Here is a 19,321-nt window from a genome sequence, read left to right as displayed (position 1 = left end):
CTAGCATAGTCTTTGTTTTGACATGGTTGTATTTTGGTACTATCATGACGTTTTTTAAACGTCGTATTCCAACGTGCAGATTACGTTATTTTAACACCTGAATAAAACGTCTCCCAAAAGTTGCAATTTGGTATAGTTTCGTTTTCGTAGTAGACAAACGTGATATTAAAGTTTTTTTGACTACTTAAAGAAAACATACCAGCTTGGTATTTTCACAACGTTTTTAAAACGTTTCATTTTGGTTACATTATTTTTTTATTTTAAAAAACGTTTTTAAAACGTTGTACTACAACATTACCTAATTGCAACCAAAATACAACGTTGTGAAAAGTTGTAAAAAATATACAGCGAATTAATGATCTGCGGCAGGTGCCACAAACAGCGACAGCTGCCGGAGAAAGTCCGTGGCTGCAGATGTCGCAATTTCAGCTTTGTACAGCATAGTCTATCAGAAATTAATTTCTGTATAAATATCAGTTTATATTCATGTGCATTTCAAAGCAATGGATAACATTGCAATTTTATTTTATCAAAGCATGTGATTTACTTTCTCTTATGTAGTGGAGGATCAGAACGTTATTAACAAAATTTGTGATAAATGCTTACAAATGATAGTCTTCTGGTATATTATGTTATTTTGATTAAATGTAGTTTTTAAAATAAAATAAAAAACAACATCGAATTATAATGGCCAGCGGCAGGTGCTGCCGAATAAAGTCCCTGGCTGCTCTAGATGCCGATGCCGCGGCCGCTGGAGATGCCGCTCTAGCGACAGCTGCCGAAGAAGTCACTGGCCGCTGGAGATGCCGCCGGAAGTGCCGCTACGAGATGCCGATGCCGCGGCCGCTGGAGATGCCGCTGTAGGGAGAGCTGCCGAAGAAGTCCCTGGCCGCTGGAGATGCCGCCGGAAGTGCCGCTATGAGATGCCGATGCCGCAGCCGTTGGAGATGCCGCTCAAGCGACAGCTGCCGAAGAAGTCCCTGGCCGCTGGAGATGCCGATGCCGCATTTTGCGCCAGCCCCTGCTGGAAAGGGAATGGTAGAGGCGACCCTGATTGGTTTAATTCACGTTACGCCCAAAACACACCCATGACTCATTAAGAGAATAGGGACAACCCTTTTAGACCATGCACCAAGCACGCCTTCCATAAAATAGCAAAAGTGGATTTGGACATACACTTGTGTCATGCGCTTTAGACCATTAAAATAGGACCCTTGGTGCGTGTTGGCATTTGTTGACAGCTTCAAACTAGTCTATTGTAACAGCTACTACGTGACAGCGGCATCTATGTGCTCCTGCAGTGTTTTCAGTAATTTACACCTTTAGTCATTGAAATACACAGAGATAATTAAAACAGGACAGCAATTATTAGACAGATATTAGCCTAACTCATCAATAAGAGGCAGCTTCAGGACTGCAATGCCCCATCATGTTTACTTCAATAATATATAATTCCAAAATTTTTACTTATAGTGATACAGATGAACACTGGAATAATGAGATTACTGGAGAGAATACTTGGAATAAATTTCCAAATAACTAAAGGGACATTACTTAGAGCTGGTCAGTTTGTTATCCAAAAACTGGGAGGAGAATTGGCATGGGATAGAATGAATTTGAATTTCTTATGGGTATTCTTGATGTTTCAGACAAACACTGTATTTAAGCAGCATGTTAGCCAATAAAATGTAAAACATCCCTTACAGTTATATAAATATCTTACAGACCTTAATTTACTGATAAATTAATATATATTCTAAAAACTCACAGAAATTTCCAGAGGGAACTCATGCCAAATCAACCGGAGTTTGCTGACAAATTGACTCCATGGAGAAATGAGAGGACTGTGTTGTTTTGAAAATGTTAAATTTTTGCTTTTGTTGTATTACTCTTATATATATAGGCCTATGTATTTTTTGTTAATGTTATGACTTAATGGAACATGCTGATATCAAAATGAAATGAATTTATTTCTTGTATAATTTCTTTTTCATTAATGTGCTTGCATGTAAACATGAAGCCATGTAAACATCATAAAACTAATAAACAATTAATAAATAATTATTAAGTTTATTGAATTACAAATAATTTAAAACAGGTAACGTGATCAGTAAATCTTTGTGGGTCGTCTGTATTTCACAGATCATCCATGGGAAACTAGACGACTGTTAAGATGAAAAAGACACTGTACACAAAATATTCCATATTTCCAAGCACTGTTATAAATGGCTAGAAAAAGATTATTCAGCAAAATGCAGCCTGCAGGGTAGTCAAATATTTACACTGATATATTACAGCAAGAAACAAGGTTTCAGCAAAGTACACATTCAGTGACACGAGTTCCATTCGATTATAGCCCTCCCATTTCAGTTACAACAATCACATACAACATTTGTGCTTAAAATGACTTCATCATCATCATAATCCATCAAAGAATATTAGGCACATATCCTAAAATTATTCACAAAATTATTTACACAGTGTACACACAATGTATTGGCAGTGCTGACAGCATTACAGAGCTTCAATATTTGGCTTCCGTTTTAAATCCACGATGATGTTGCATAGGATCGATGACTTACAGGAATCATACGCTGGAGTGAAATGGAAGCAATGTTGGAACTAAAACCCTGTAGTGCCATACAAACAGCATTAGACAACGTAAAGAAGGTGAAAACACTGAATAGCCCCATGTATAATGCTTTTCCATGCAAGGAAACTCACTATCCATCCAAATAATGTTCCTTTATAGAGAATCAAAGATAAAATTGTATATACAAACCCTCCAGAAGCATCCTCGCATTATAAAGCAGCAAATACAGTATATTATTAATCCAATGTCTATGTGGACGTGTGTTACTCTTTCACATTGAATGCAAGATATGTACATGATAAAGGCCAAAATGGTCAATGAGGTAATACTCATACACCAAATTATGAATGATTTCTCCTGCAGCACACTTTTCTTTTGCCAAGATGTATTTGTGAAGGTCTTTAAGCACCAAGCAAAGCCTTACAGCTTAACCACTCAAGATGAACTTGGCCAGTAGTGATCATATGTATTTCACATATATAAATGCAACAATGCATCATTTTTCTCATGTTTGAAACTGTAAAATGTCCCTTTTAGCAGAAAAAAAAGGTAGGCAAATTTGAAAACAGATGGAGGCTCCCTTTATCCACTTCCTCTTTTCCCAACCACAAATTGTTGTGCCTCTGATATGATATGATGACTATGAGGCTGTTATTATAGGCAAACTCAAAGAGTAGCGCAGAGCCCTGTAGCTCAATTACGAAATGTAGTAAAATCAGCATTTTTTTTTTTTTTTGGAAGTATAAAACATAGTGCCGTATTCTTTACAAAATGGAGTAAGGCACCAGATTCCATTCAGCACCTAAAACAGAGAGCGACTGAGGCTAAAAAATAGATAGATAGGCTTTGTGCTACAGTACAACACTGGATCATGCGGTCAGCAGGTGGTTTAAAAAAAAACGACAATATGCAGAAGGGCAAATAAAACACGTCCCAGATGGTAAACGAGGTATTTTTTTTTCCATTCGTCACAATAAATAAGTCTGATCTCACAAAAGTGTAGCACCATGCTATCAAGTTAAACATGGAACGATGGTCAGCATCCGATCAAGCTGGTTTTGTAAGGTCATGAGCAAATCCATCAATAGTGGGAAAGTCGATGCTCTTTCAAGCGATGAAGGTGGACGGTGAATGGACGAGACGCTGACACCAAGGTGATGGTCTAAAGATGTAACTCCTCCATTTCACCAGTAGAGGGTAGTAAGACAAACGAGCGTTGCATTGTGCGTGAAAGTTTCTCCAACTGTTAAGGTGCGGCCACATTTATGTATGTTCGGCGAATTTATGCAGGCGAAATCCACTCGTTCCACGCAATCTGGAATTTCGTGTGAGGGCGAAAGATTTTGCGAAGGGTACAAGTTGGTCACATGGATTCACCGCTTTGAACAACAGAAAGCTGTTTGTTTGAAAGCGACTTCTGTGAGCTGTGCTTCATACGTCGCTACACTATTGACAAGACAATTTTGTCCAGAGAAATTCGTTAATGTGACCGCACTTTTACTTTTGAGGTAAAAATTGGGACAAAGCACTTTCTTCCGATTTTGTTGAGTCAAATTTTACACGAGGCAGCTTGAAGTGCCGTGGAGTTTTGCCGCATATATATATATATATATATATATATATATATATATATATATATATATATATATTTCTTTATATATATCTTTTTATATATGAAGTGTCATTCTTTATTTGGGTTACCAGCACCCATTGTGATTTCATGTAGACTTGATTTCGCTGCTTCAGCTGGCATAACAGTGAAGGAATTAAATGGCATAATGGATCAGGCTGGATCATAGCGTGGACTCCAGCGAAGAGTCCAGGATATCGTCATGATGACTGTTGCTATTGGAGTCGCTGTCGTAACTCTGCGGGCTGGAGCAGCTGGCCTGCCTCTTTCAGACGCAGGAGCATGTTCATCTGTTCACAGAATACACACAAATAACAGTCAGGCCAGATGTCATAATATATGTATGAGAAGGAATCTGAGATATTTTATTTCAAGTGTAAAGAAGTGACAATCTAAAATATACTACCGTTTTCCGTAAAAAATGTAAAATTTATATATAAACTTTGTGCTTTATAATTTTTTTTTTTTGTTGGTTACCCTGCCAAATGGTAACCAACTAACCAATTCCATTATAGTGACATCAGATTTATTGTTAACTGAAACTTTTAAAAATTGTTTTTGTTCATTTAAATCAAGTAAAATAAAAATAAAAAATAAAACTGACATAAAATAAAATATTAGATGAAAAATGAACTTTAAAAAAATTAAATTACAATTACTATATATATATATATATATATATATATATATATATATATATATATATATATATAACAAAAATAAATGAGAGCTAAATAGAAATATGAAAATGACAAAAGTACTTAAAATTAAAACGTAAACTAAAATTAAAATAAAAACTGAAAGTATAACTTAGATATATATATATATATATATATATATATATATATATATATATATATATATATATATATATATATAAAGAAAAATACTTAATGAATAATAATTCATACTATTTAATAATATATAATACTACATACATTAATAATACTGCATAAATAATACAGTAACACTGTTTTGCCCATGATTAATTTATTCTTCTTATTATATCATCTCAGTAATAAAAATAAATTAATAAGTTGTATTTGTCAGGTCACGTGAGTCACGTGAACATGGCGATCAGGATGAGGTGGTCCCACTCTTATGTAGAATAAAACCATGGATTCATCTTATGAGAATTTACATAAATTATTATGTGTAGAAATAATTTTCATTGAAAATGGAATATAAATTCCAATTTTATTGATTTTCTTGAGTAATCCTTCCAAAAACAATGTTCTTCTTTATTATGTAGACATGAACTTGAATAGTTTCACTTTTAGTTTTTGTAATAAATTACTGCGGCAAATAAAATGTTTTTGTAACATAAAACTGTTTCAGGACAGTGAGAGTTTAATGCTTTTATCTGTCTGTGTTACTCACCAGTGGGTCGGCATCACTGTCACTCTGAGTGCTCTGTTTGTTAAGGCCCTCTCTGGAGGCGGAGTATCCATCAAAGCCCACGTCCTCAGGGCGGAGCTGCAACAAAGCTGGCCAATCAGGATGCTGATGAGAAGCGGCCCATGGAAACGTTTCCAGAACCCACAGTGCAGGATCCTCCCATGCTGCTCTGCGACCATACAGCTAAACAAACACAGACAGAGACTGAATAAATTGTTTCTTTCTATATACTGAGAGATATACAGAAGGAAGCGAGAACTATGTGTTTTGTTTATGGACTTATAATGTTGTGTGAGGTGACTCTCACAGTTAAAGTTAATAACAAAAGATATTAGTGTCTGGGGAAAGGTAGATTTTACTATAAAAGTAAATGTTAATGTTACCTGTAAACCTTCTCTCACAGCCTCCAGCATGTAGGGGATGATGGAGTAGTTCCACAGGTCAGTGAACCAAACACGAGAACCGTCCACATCCATCGGACAGGACAGAAACAAACGTGGACCTGGACAAAGAAACATGAGACTCAATTTCAACCCTTTTGGAGTGAATTAGTAACACTGGGAACAGTTTCAGTATGGTGGTTTATGTCCGTACCAATGGTCACATCAGAGGAGCTGTGAGCCTCCAGGAAGCGGTTGAGGTGGTGCCAGACTTGAGGGATCCAGTCTATGATCTTCACCAGCTCCGGTGTCCGTGATCGGCTGCCGATCTCCGTCTCGATCAGCTTCCTCCTCAGAAACCGGCCCAGGAAACCTTTTACCGGCTCCATGTGGTTAGCACACAGCACCCATCTGTAATGGAAATCACAAGCTGTTAGCATCTCATCATATATATATATATATATATATATATATATATATATATATATATATATATATATATTCATACTACTGTTCATTTAGATGTTAATGAAAAAGACTCCTATTACATCTCATCACTGCTGTTAACAACTGTGCAATGGCACCACCTAGAGGTCACTCCATAGCAGTTTCCCCAAGGCCAAGGTATCATTTTTTTAGTGCTAATTCAAGAACAAAAGAAAGCAGTTTTGTACCTGAAGTTATGATGAAGCTGCAGGTTTGGAGCAGAAGATGTCGCCTGACTCATAGTGCCAATTATATACGGACTGCAAATAAAGAGAGACCAAATAAAAGCATTAATTGTACACTCACTCACTGCTGTGTTCATGTGTACGTTTTTGTTACACTGACTGTAGTGTGACATTGTATAGTGTGTACATAAACACATGAGATTTTTATTAATACAAATTATATAAATACACATTACTGTTAAACAGTTTGGGGTCTGTAAGATTTCTTAATGCTTTTAAAAGTCGTGTTCATCAAGGCTGCATTTATTTGATAAAAAATACAGCAAAATCAGTAATATTGTGAAATATTATTACAATTTAGAATAACTGTTTTCTATTTGAATATATTTTAAATGTAATTTATTCCTGTGATCAAAGCTGAATTTTCAGCATCATTACTCCAGTCCTCAGTGTCACATGATCCTTCAGAAATCATTACAATATGCTGATTTACTGTTGAAAACATGAATTTATAAAAATAAAATATGAACGGCAGACTCACCAGCGCTGGTATTTGCAGTTAAGCAGGCCGTTGAACATCTCTCCCAGTGAGCTGACGTGATGAAGGTTGTCCAGAATGAGCACGAGAGGGGCTTCAGTCTCCTGTCCCTCAGCGCTGCACTGCTCCACTATATTTGCCAAGTACTGACGCAACTCCTAATAAATAAATATATACATCTTTACTTTTTAATGTACAAAGATTTCTAGACTTCGGCTCATATCTTGTTAGCTAATCATTATTCCTTTACATTACAACTAGAGAGAGCTAATATAAACAACACGGCTCACAAACCTGCATTTTTGAAAAAAATAAATAAATAAATAAAAACAAATAAATAAATTAAAATCAACTCTCACCTTGCTGGATTTATGGTCGACATTGAAGGTGACAATGTTGCTCTCACTGGGCAGTTTGCCCTCTCGTAGCGCCAGATGCTCCGCCAGTCTGTGAGCCAGGTAGGATTTTCCAGTGCCGCTGGGGCCTGAAAGGATGATCCTGCGATGTTCCTGGAGCAAAGACACGTAACGCTGGAGCATCGGTTTGGGAATCAACGTCTCGAAGACCAGAGAATCCTGGGACTGAGAGTTCACACCTGAAATGAGAGAAACAAGTTAAAGGATTAGTTCACTTTCAAATTAAAATTTCCTGATAATTTACTCATCCCCATGTCATCCAAGATGTTCATGTCTTTCTTTCTTCAGCCGAAAAGAAATTACGTTTTTTGATGAAAACATTCCAGGATTTTTCTCCATATAGTGGACTTCAATGGAGCCCAAAGGTTGAAGGTCAAAATTAGTTTCATTGCAGCTTCAAAATGTTCTACACAATCCCAGATGAGGAATAAGGGTCTTATCTAGAGAAACCATCACTCATTTTCTTAAAAAAAAAATAAATAAAATTATATAAGTTTTAACAATAAATGCTCATCTTGAACTAGCTCTCTTCTTCTTCTCTATTTGAATTCCAGCAGTGTAGACACTGCTAAGTGTATTACTGCCCTCCACAGGTCAACGTTTGAACTAATTGTTATATACTTGCACTAGAATATTGTATATGACAATTTAGTTCAAACTTTGACCTGTGGAGGGCAGTAATACACTTAGCAGAGTCTACACTGCTCGAATTCAAATAGAGAAGAAGAGAGCTAGTTCAAGATGAGCATTTATGGTTAAAATGTATACAATTTTTATTTTTTTTTTAGAAAATGAGCAATGGTTTCTCTAGATAAGACCCTTATTTCTCATCTGGGATCGCTGTAAACTGTAATTTTGACCTTCAACCGTTTGGGCTCCATTGAAGTCCACTATATGGAGAAAAATCCTGGAATGTTTTCATTAAAAACCTTAATTTCTTTTCGACTGAAGAAAGAAGGACATGAACATCTTGGATGACATGGGGGTGAGTAAATTATCAGGAAATTTTAATTAGAAAGTGAACTAATCCTTTAACAACAACAGAAACTATGACAAATAATGATAACAAATAAAACTTTTTCTGATTGTGTGAACCTTTCAGCGAGATGTTGATTGTGTCATTCTCTCCCACAAGGTATCCACAAGGCAGGAGTTCAGGTGTGTCTGCCCCGCTGGACCGGATCACATCTCCAATACGATAGCCCTCCACGCTGTCTGAACCCAGACCCAGATGACTGACCGGATCAACATGCCTGATGTACTCCTACAGAGAGTTGATCAGATAATCAAATCCAACAGGTATCCACTCATTTTTATATATACACACAATATATATGAATGTAAACCCCTCATCATCATCAAATGATTACAGTGATGTAAATTAATTTACCTTAAACAAGCGCCGCACAACCCCATCAAGAACATCCCACTTGGTTTTTCCACTGACACCTATGCAGCCAATCAGGAAGTCTTGAGTCCTGCTGTCCTGTGAGAGATACAATAAACACATCATTAAAACAAAACTCTTTCAAAAGGGGCATCTTTTAAAATCTTCCTGCAAAACAAGCAGGAGCACTGACCTCTTTCCACGTGACGTTGTCTTGAAGACTGACAACTATCTTCACATGTCTGCTCTCTTTACGAGAACTTCCGTCTCCACCAGAATCATCCAGCAACATGTCTAAAAGAAGACAGACTAGCTCTGTAATGCGCTTTTATGATTTTTCCTCACATATAGCTACAAAACACCCTTTATGGAGCAACACGATAAGTATTTTCACAAAGAATAACACATGTTTGTACCGAAGCTGGTGGACTCTGTGAGGTTGAGGCTGTGTTGAGACAGGCCAGGTGTCGGGGTCGGAGTTGGGTTATAGACGGACACTTGAGAGGACGCCCTGCTCCCACTGGCTTGGGTTTCCAACTTAAGACGATCATTTTCCGCCTTTAATTTCTCGATCTCCACCTATCAGACCACCCACACAGGGATAAAACATGTAACATTCCTTTTCTACTAAAAATCCAGTGCAAGAAGGTAATGTGAAGGTCAATCTCACACCTGCATGCGGTTCATAGCCTCCCGCAGCTGGTCCAGCTGGTGGGCGGAGCTTAGGGCTTCCAGTCGAATGTCTGTCAACTTCATCTCCTTCTCTCGCAGCTCATTACGCAGCTGCATCACAGTCTCCGCCTCCCCATCCAGACAGTCTGACAGTCTAAATGACAGAAAAAGGTCGTGATTAATATTTAGATTTTATTTCACCTTTATTTCAATGAACAAAGATCTTTTTAATCGTTTTTGTTAACAATTATAACTAATCAGGTCAAGAGCCGTCATATAACACAAACACACTCACATTGAGCTGGAGTGTGTGTTGCGGAGCAGCAGTGCCGAGGTGCTGGTGCCGTTGTGAGGGAGTTTGGGAGAGGAAGGGAGAGAGGAATCCGTCATCTCCTCAATGTCTGAGTGGGACGAGGCCGACTTGGGTGATTTTTTCTTACTGAAAGCCTGTTTGAAGGAGCTCCGCAGCTGCAATGACAACAAACACAACAAAGATCATGAAGCTGAGAGTTACTGAAAAATGATTGGGCAGCAGAAGAAGCAGTACAGTGAGAACAGAGGAGGAAAACAGCAAGAGAAAGAAAGAAGGGAGAAACAGCCTAAAATAAATAGGTAGGGTTGGGCATCATCCATATCAAAGTTTCAAGATAAAGCAGCCATTTTATCTGTGCTGTTTTATGAATAGATTTGAATGTGCTGAGCGTTTAAACTGTTCTTTTGACAGTTTAAAACAATTACATCAATTTCTGTATAGTTTCAAAAACCAAGAAGTTCATTATCAATATGTTTCAAAAAAGAAAGAAGAAAAGGTTAAAAATTCAAGGTTTAAAAAGTTTAAAATAAAAAATGTAATAAAAAATAAAGAAGTTCATAATCAAGAAATTTAGAAAAAAAAAAAAAAAAAACTAAAATTCTAAACAAAAGTTCATAAGCAAGAAAAAAAAAAAAAATTAAACAAAAATCAAGAATTCAAATATCAAGAATCCCTGAAAAAAAAGAATTACAGAATTTGCAAATGTACTAAAATAAATAAGAGTTTAATTGTATAAATATAATGACTCATGAATCACTATAGGACATTATTTTAAATAAGACGGGACAAAAGAGGGAAAAGGGAAGGACAGTGTAAAGGAGACAAAGACAGCGAGCTGAGCAGCAGTGCATCTAAAGGTTAGCAGGGTTAGTGGAGTGATGCGGAGTGAAGCTGGGTTAACCAAGACAGGTGTGCAGGATTCTCTGAACACACTCTCTTACCTCATACACCTGCCATATGAAGCGACAGCACAGCGAAAAAACAGAGAGAGACACAGAAAAGCACATTCAGCCGTGTGTGTTTGTGTCCCACAAGGCTCTCAGATCAGATCACTATCAGATCACAGTCTACAATGTCAACCACTAAATCTGCAGGAAGAACTAAGCTGAGAGAGTCTTGCTGAACTACAACACAAACCCCTCAGTGATGCGGCCACCAGGACCAAGGAACAAGCGATAACACATGGATTGCAGGAGGAGAGTTGACAGGGACCTAGTTATGCTGGTTACCATTCTCCAGAACACTAAATGACCAGCTGGACCACCATATGGCCTGTTTTTGTTTTTTTTCCCCTAGCAGGACAGTGATGTACCTTCAAAGCTACCTAACTCATTTAAACACAACTAAACTCAGTCTAAGAATCATTGTTAGCAAGAACAACAACACAAACTGGGACACTAAACATTTAAAACCCAAACTGTTGGCGTATATGTTCAAAAGTTTGAGATTGGTAAGATTTTTTTCATGTTTTTGAAAAATTCTCTTATTTATGTTCACCAAGGCGGCATTTCTTTGATCAAAAATACAGTAAAAACAGTAATATTGTGAAATATTATTACAATTCAAAATAACATCTATTTTAACATGTTAAAATGTAACTTATTCCTGTTATGCAAATCTGAATTTTCAGCATCATTACTCCAGTCTTCAGTGTCACATGATCCTTCAGAAATCATTCTAATATGCTGATTTGCTGCTACAGAAACATTTATTATTATTATCAATGTTGAAAGCAGTTGTGCTGCTTAACATTTTTGCAGAAAACTGATCATTTTGTTTTCCAGGATTCTTTGAAAAATAGAAAGTTTAAAGGAACTTTACAAATTTTTAACATTTTAAATGTCTTTCTTGTAACTTTTGATCAATTTAACGCATCCTTGCAGAATAAAATTATAAATTTCTCTCAAAAAACAAACCAAAACAACAACAATAAAAATCTTACTGACCCCAAATTTTTGAAAAGTAGTGTATATACAAGGACTGCTAGCCTATCAAACATAACAGGGAAATTGTTGTCAGTATTATTTAACATACGTATTCATATTCATATTCATCATCTGACATGTCACCTCCAGCACAGGACACCAGCTAGAGCCAGCATGATATATCAAAAAAAGGAAGTACAATATTAAATGTGCATGGTGAACTAACTTCCACTACAAAAAGGCGGGCCCTTCAGGAAAAGCATCAGCATTTAGTTAAATATCACACTAGGTGTTTGACAGTAGGATTTAATCATATTTAAAGTTTTAGCAACTTCAGACAAAAACATTAAGGACAAACGTTAGACACAAATAAAAGGTAGAGTGAGGAAACACACAGGTTTGCAATGGTTAAACAGTCCTTAGGATGTTAAAGGCATAGTTCACCCAAAAATGACAAATTCTGTCATTATTTAGTTGTCAATGGGGTCCATCAACTGTTACCGACATTCTTCGAAATATCTTCTTTTGTGTTCAGCAGAAGAAAGAAATTCACAAAGGTTTGGAACAAAAGATGACAGAATTGTCATTTTGGGATGAACTATCCCTTTAAATGTTGATTAGAGGAGTGTGGACTCACCCAGTTCTTCTTCTTCTTCTTGCTGTTGGAGTCGGCGTTGTCCATGTTGGAGCCCAGGCTGGAGTGGCTGGTGGCGCTGGTGATGCTGGAGACGCTGTCAGATGAGTGCTGTCTGCGCATGCGCAGGTCCGGCTGCGCTCCGGGGGATGAACCATTATTACCTGCCAAATATTGTGCAATTTAGTGTTCAAACAGCAAAACTAACCAATCAGAACACAGCAATGTCTGAAAAGTACAGTGTGTACAACAGAATGCTCAGTACACATTATTTTATTAAAGCAGAAGTATAATTTATACAGGCAAATGCGAAAGATAGATTCTAGAGAACTCATTTAGCACATTTAAAGCTGCCCTAGAATCAAAAATTGAATTTACCTTGGCATAGTTGAATAACAAGAGTTCAGTACATGGAAAAGACATACATTGAGTTTCAGGGAGCGTGAGATTTAAAGGGGCCGCAGCCTGAATCGGTGCATAGTTAATGATGCCCCAAAATAGGCAGTTAAAAAAATTAATTAAAAAAAATCTATGGGGTATTTTGAGCTGAAACTTCACAGACACATTCAGGGGACACCTTAGACTTATATTACATCTTGTAAAAACTGGTTCTAGGGCACCTTTAGAACTTCATATATAACAAAGTCTGAGAAGTATATACAACAGAATGTTCAAAAAACAGAAACAAAAAAATGTTTACACATTAAAGGGAAAGATAGATGCTAATTTAGCACATTTATTTATTACATTTCATATATGTTGTGTAAACCTATAGCTGTAGTGATTTTATTGAATCTGATTTTAATTCTTTCCACACCATTCTTTTTTTTTTTTATTTGCCAGCCACCGCATTTTTGATAATTTTCACAAAAATGTCATGGTCCCAAGAATATTTTGTTGTATGAATATCTGAACATGCACAACTCTGCTCTAGCTTCATGCATTCTTTTTTATCAACACTTGAATGTTGGTAAGTTTCATAAAAAGCATCATTTTGGACAAAAAGCTGAGAAAATCAAAGCTTTTATTGCTTGTTTCTGCTCCTTTTTTTGCCTGTGTTTTGATCCAGAGAGTCTCTACTCTTTCAGAAGTAATGTGCGTAATAGCGCCCCCTACCATATAACAGTGAAAACACAGAAAGCCAGAAAATTCCGTCAAAGGCAGAGAAAGAGTTAATACATTTCTTTATGTCTGGATTGATGGATTATTTTCTCTCGCTCACCTGTGCGTTCACTCTTGCAGGCGAGTTCTGGAGTGTTGATGACACCATTGATGGCTGCTTGAGCTACTGCGTTTTGCTTCTTTAGCAGCTCAATGGTTTTCCTCAACTCGTTCAGCTCAGAGTCCTAACGCACAAAAATATATTTATTGACAATGCATCTACAAAAAAAAACTTTTTTCTTTTCTCTCCAAGTCTAATACTGAACAACTGTGATAAATCCAAATGCAAGCATGTTGATATTTACTTTCTGTTCTGCGGTCATGGTGAGGCTCTTCAGTCGGATGGTCATGTTACCCAAACTCTGCTCAAATGCTGCCACCAGGTGGGCCTAATAAAGAAGAACAGGGGAGAAGAGGTAAAACAAGGAAAGAGGGTTCATTCAAGTTCAAAATGACGTCTTTTTTTGCATGCATGCATCATAGCTACACAATAACACAGTATTCATATAATACATGGACATTGTGCAATCTGCCTTCAAGGGCGTAAAATAAAATGTCTAAGCGAAGCTTTCTCCTTCGCGATGATAACAAGAGTCAAAAAATGCATTTAGTTCAAAGCTGCATGAACTGCATGACCTGAGCATGAGCTGCCTGTTTATTGAAATGTTCAACTGAAGCAGCAGAGCTCAAACTAACTAAACAACAATCTTTACCTTTAAACAAACACTTAGACATGTAATCTAAACTCTGGCCTGTATCCCAGACTAACAAGCAGCAACGAAAACCTTCTTTACCCTCTCTTTATAATTTACCTTTCCCTCTAAATCTAATTTTCCCTATTGGGATGAATTTATTTATTTTTTAACAAATGATCTCTTTAACATCTCAACTGTTTCTCCTATTCCACAATGTGATTAAATGGAGATAAAATTGGGACTTTTGATTCTCAGACTTTTTTGAAAAAGTAAGAGATTTCAAATATGAACTTTTCCCATCAAATTATTCTACAAACTTTTCTGGATTGTTCTGATCTAAGCTCTGTTTATATACCAACAACTGTCTCATTTGTTATTTCTCATGAGATATTTTAAAGAACATATGAGAGAATATTAAAATTTTTAAAGCTAATACTATGAAAGAGCAACCACTAAGCATACATTTTTCTTCTGTGTCATCACCTCACCTTACAACCAAGAGGGTCTTGGGGTCTGTCCGTTGTCTCTGTAAAGCCTCCCTGTCTATATTTTTTTTTCTGAGAGGGAGTGTGTTTCTCTGTGCACCCCTGGGAAGGGTAGCGGTTCAAAGGGAGCCACATCAGAGGGCTGGTCCTGTCCGAACAAACATCACTAGTGCTCCTCTGCTGTTCCATAGATATCTCAGCTTCAGATAACTAAACTACAGTGTTATATTAAGAAGCAGTGAAGCTCCTCCTAACATTGATAACCGAGAAAGACAAAGCAGAGAGACCGCTCAGGGCCTTGACGTGTTTTACTGGCATCTCAAGGGCCCAGTTGTGTTTTCATTTCTTTTTTTTCTCATTCTTTTTCTTTCTATTGGGATATTTCTCACTGTTCCATAGCTGAAAACCCCAAAAAGTGTTGTGTCTGCATACTGAATATGATCATCAAACCAAAACAATGTTCTGCATACATCAAAATAACACGAAAATAATCCTTCTCTTCATTCCATGGCAGTCAAAAATCGACAAGTTCATGTTGTGTTGCGTCAGAAACTGTTATGCGTACACACTTACTTTGGAAAAAATGACAAACAATGCACCAAAAATAGAAAATCTGGTCTTTTAAGAACACATGTAAACACCTCTTTTGTTAGTACCTCTAAAAAATCTTGTCTAGTTTGTACTTACAAGACAGGATTCCTTTGCCTTAGGCATAAGAGACATAAGAGTCTTTATGATTTACAGATGCATTTATCTTTAGGAGGACATATCAAAAACACGGTACACAGTCTGTACTCCCCTTTGTCCTTAGTCATAAAACATAAAATCAAACAGTCTGTTTCTGTGGTGGAAATGGCACAGATCTGTTCTGACAAGACTGTTCTGCATAGTCTTGCTTTTAATTTATGTTTTATAAATATACACTGGCCACCACAGTATTTTGGGGAAATCAGAATCAGTTTTGGGGAAAGTTTTTTTTTTTTTAAAGTAATGTGTTACAATATTGAGTTACACTTTAAAAAAAGTAACTAATTGTGTTACTTAGTTACTTTTAGTTTACTTTTATGTTTTGTCCACATGGAGACAGGAGAGCTGTCAGTCAATAAATGGGAAAACAAAGTAACTTGCATTACTTATTTGAAAAAGTAACTCAGATATTTTGTTTGTACTTTACTAGTTACTTCAAAAAAGTAATCTGATTACATAACTCATGTTATTTGTAATGCGTTACCCCCAAAACTGGTGACCATATCTCACAAAGCGACTTTATATCTCACAATTGTGACTTTATCGCCACAGTATTTTGGGGAAATCAGAAACAGTTTTGGGGAAAGTTACTTTTAAATGTAATGTGTTACAATATTGAGTTACTCCCTAAAAAAAGTAACTAATAGCGTTACTTAGTTACTTTTAGTTTACTTTTAAGTTTTGTCCACATGGGGACAGGAGAGATGTCAGTCAATAAATGGGAAAACAAAGTAACTTGCATTACTTATTTGAAAAAGTAACTCAGATATTTTGTTTGTACTTTACTAGTTACTTCAAAAAAGTAATCTGATTACATAACTCATGTTATTTGTAATGCGTTACCCCCAAAACTGGTGACCATATCTCACAAAGCGACTTTATATCTCACAATTGTGACTTTATCGCCACAGTATTTTGGGGAAATCAGAAACAGTTTTGGGGAAAGTTACTTTTAAATGTAATGTGTTACAATATTGAGTTACTCCCTAAAAAAAGTAACTAATAGCGTTACTTAGTTACTTTTAGTTTACTTTTATGTTTTGTCCACATGGGGACAGGAGAGGTGTCAGTCAATAAATGGGAAAACAAAGTAACTTGCATTACTTATTTGAAAAAGTAACTCAGATATTTTGTTTGTACTTTACTAGTTACTTCAAAAAAGTAATCTGATTACATAACTCACGTTATTTGTAATGCGTTACCCCCAACACTGGTGACTATATCTCACAAAGCGACTTTATATCTCACAATTGTGACTACTGTGATTTTCTACTCATAATTGTGACTTTTTTAATATATATATATTTTTAAATTTTTTAGAATTATCATTTTATATCTCACAGTCGTGACCTTTTCTTGTAACGGCAACTTTTTTTTCTCATAATTGTGACTTTTACCCCAAAACTGTAACTATTTCTCACAACTGTTATTTTATATCTGACAGTATGACTTTATATCTCACAATTGGGACTTTTTCTGATAACTGCCACTTTTATATCTCAAAATTTTGACTACTGTGATTTTCTACTCATAATTGTGACTTTTTTAATATATATATATATATATATATATATATTTTTTTTTTTTTTAATTTTCAGAATTATCATATTATATCTCACAGTTATGACCTTTTCTTGTAATGGCAACTTTTTTTTCTCATAATTGCGACTTTTACCCCAAAACTGTAACTATTTCTCACAACTGTTATTTTATATCTGACAGTATGACTTTATATCTCACAGTTGTGACCTTTTTTTTTTTGATAATTTCAACTTCATACCTAAAAATTGTGAATATTTCTCAAAATTGCAAATTTATATCTCAAAGTATGACTTTAGATCTCAAAATTGTGACTATTTCTCACAACTGTTATTTTATATCTGACAGTATGACTTTATATCTCACAGTTGTGACCTTTTTTTTTGATAATTGCAACTTCATACCTAAAAATTGTGAATATTTCTCAAAATTGCAAATTTATATCTCACAGTATGACTTTAGATCTCAAAATTGAGACTATTTCTCACAATTTCTACTTCATATCACAATTATAACTCTACAACTGTGACTTCATTTTTCATAATTGCAACTATCACATATAGTAGAGTAATCACTAAAAACAGGTTTAATTTCTTAACAGGTTTAACTGCATGGGTAAGTACGTTAAGTGTAGGAAAAAGTATTACAAAAATACAATAGCCTGTGTTGCTGAAGATGTACAGTAGCACAACTGAATGAAGATAATGACAACTGGAAACTCCAGTGAGGTCATGATTGACATTAATCAAATACAAAACCCACACAGGCGTCACTGGGATTACAATAACACCATTTATATGACGCCTCAGGTTGACAAGTGACACTAGATACGGAATTGGGAATTAATTATGCCCCATAGATATAATAAAAGAATAAAGAGCCATCTCAGAAGTATGTATCTGTGTCCACCTACATTGGCACTGAGTTGTGTTGTCAGGGCGGACACCTTTTCCTGGGAGGCGTCCAGTTCTCGACGCAGCTTGCGGATCTGGAGAGAAAAAAAATGCAAAACAGAAACAGGTTGAAAAGAGGAAGAAAAAAGCACAGATGAAAAGAAGAGGAAAAGGAGGCACACACAAGGGATCCAGGTGTGTCGTGGGAAGAGAACTTTGTGATTTGGTATCAAAGGGGGGAAACAGTTTGCAGGTGTATGTACAGAATAGAGGTGTGCTGCACAGGTGGACGTAAAGATCACAGAGATGTGCGGTGAAATGAGATCCGACCGTGAATCCACCCACTGTTTGTGTTCACAACAGGTCAATGGTGGTGAATAAACACGCAACATGTGATGGCAATGTGGTTCACAGGTATGTGGGGGGCCGTGTGTGTATGTTGTTTTTGCGAAAGGAAAAACATGTCCTCACCTCTGACTGTGATTTCTCCTCCGTCTGTTAAAATAAAAAGACAGAGTAGTTATTGGCACGTTCAAACAGCGTATTTGCACAGCTTTTCTTGTTTAACAGTTGAAAAATGAGCTGCTTTCTCTCCCGAGGGGATATAATGAACACCGTAGACAGCAACACACACCTGAAAATGAACAGTGTGATTTCCCTAAAGCTCAAGAGAGGGAATTTTCCTTTTTCCTGTGATTTATGAGCTCATCTCTACTGGTACATTCGCAGACAAACAAGGAAGTTGGACACATTTGATCATCACTCAGAGTGATTCATGAACACATTGATTTGTTTGGAAGTTGGTTACTAGACAGTACGTATCACTCACAGCTGAACATTTCTGTAAAACCTGATGATCATGTGATCCAGCATGATATGAAAATTAGTATTTTGAATTACAATGGAAGCAAGAATATATGACCTTTGGTACAAAAGAGTCAAACATTTTCAGAAATTAGCTTATTTGATTAGTGATCTAGAAATAATGTGCATTATGAAATATTTCTCATTCATTTTATATCATAACATTTCTTATTTTTTTCAAAATCTTAAAACTTTCTGTCTCCATATCCAGATAAAACATGCTTGCTGACAAGTGAATACTCTAGACAACAATAGCATACTAGTGCTCTTTGTGTAGCATCTGGCATGTAATGACACCCACCAGGTGTGTTACGACATCACACTATAATGATTTTCAATGCTGTCGACACTAGTCTGACAGCCAGACTGACAGAGACTTT

The 19,321-nt window shown here is 36.3% G+C and overlaps 1 protein-coding gene across 1 annotated transcript in view; it reads right to left on the bottom strand.

Moving 5' to 3' along the window:
- Nucleotides 1-2,050: 2,050 nt before the first annotated feature.
- nav2a (neuron navigator 2a) overlaps nt 2,051-19,321 on the bottom strand; it is a 117,523-nt gene continuing 100,252 nt past the window's right edge. Inside the window, 19 exon segments of the mRNA XM_048185425.1 lie at nt 2,051-4,482; nt 4,484-4,513; nt 5,604-5,804; nt 6,005-6,123; nt 6,216-6,412; nt 6,676-6,747; nt 7,214-7,368; nt 7,570-7,805; nt 8,722-8,890; nt 9,017-9,112; nt 9,207-9,307; nt 9,430-9,592; nt 9,686-9,839; nt 9,981-10,153; nt 12,561-12,721; nt 13,780-13,903; nt 14,024-14,107; nt 18,098-18,172; nt 18,549-18,572. Coding sequence (XP_048041382.1) covers nt 4,387-4,482; nt 4,484-4,513; nt 5,604-5,804; nt 6,005-6,123; nt 6,216-6,412; nt 6,676-6,747; nt 7,214-7,368; nt 7,570-7,805; nt 8,722-8,890; nt 9,017-9,112; nt 9,207-9,307; nt 9,430-9,592; nt 9,686-9,839; nt 9,981-10,153; nt 12,561-12,721; nt 13,780-13,903; nt 14,024-14,107; nt 18,098-18,172; nt 18,549-18,572 — 2,430 coding nt within the window. The 3' untranslated portion in view covers nt 2,051-4,386.

The sequence above is a fragment of the Megalobrama amblycephala genome, linkage group LG3 (assembly GCF_018812025.1).
Source record: "Megalobrama amblycephala isolate DHTTF-2021 linkage group LG3, ASM1881202v1, whole genome shotgun sequence".
Taxonomy (NCBI): Eukaryota; Metazoa; Chordata; class Actinopteri; order Cypriniformes; family Xenocyprididae; genus Megalobrama; species Megalobrama amblycephala.
This window is presented reverse-complemented; position numbering and strand designations above follow the sequence as displayed.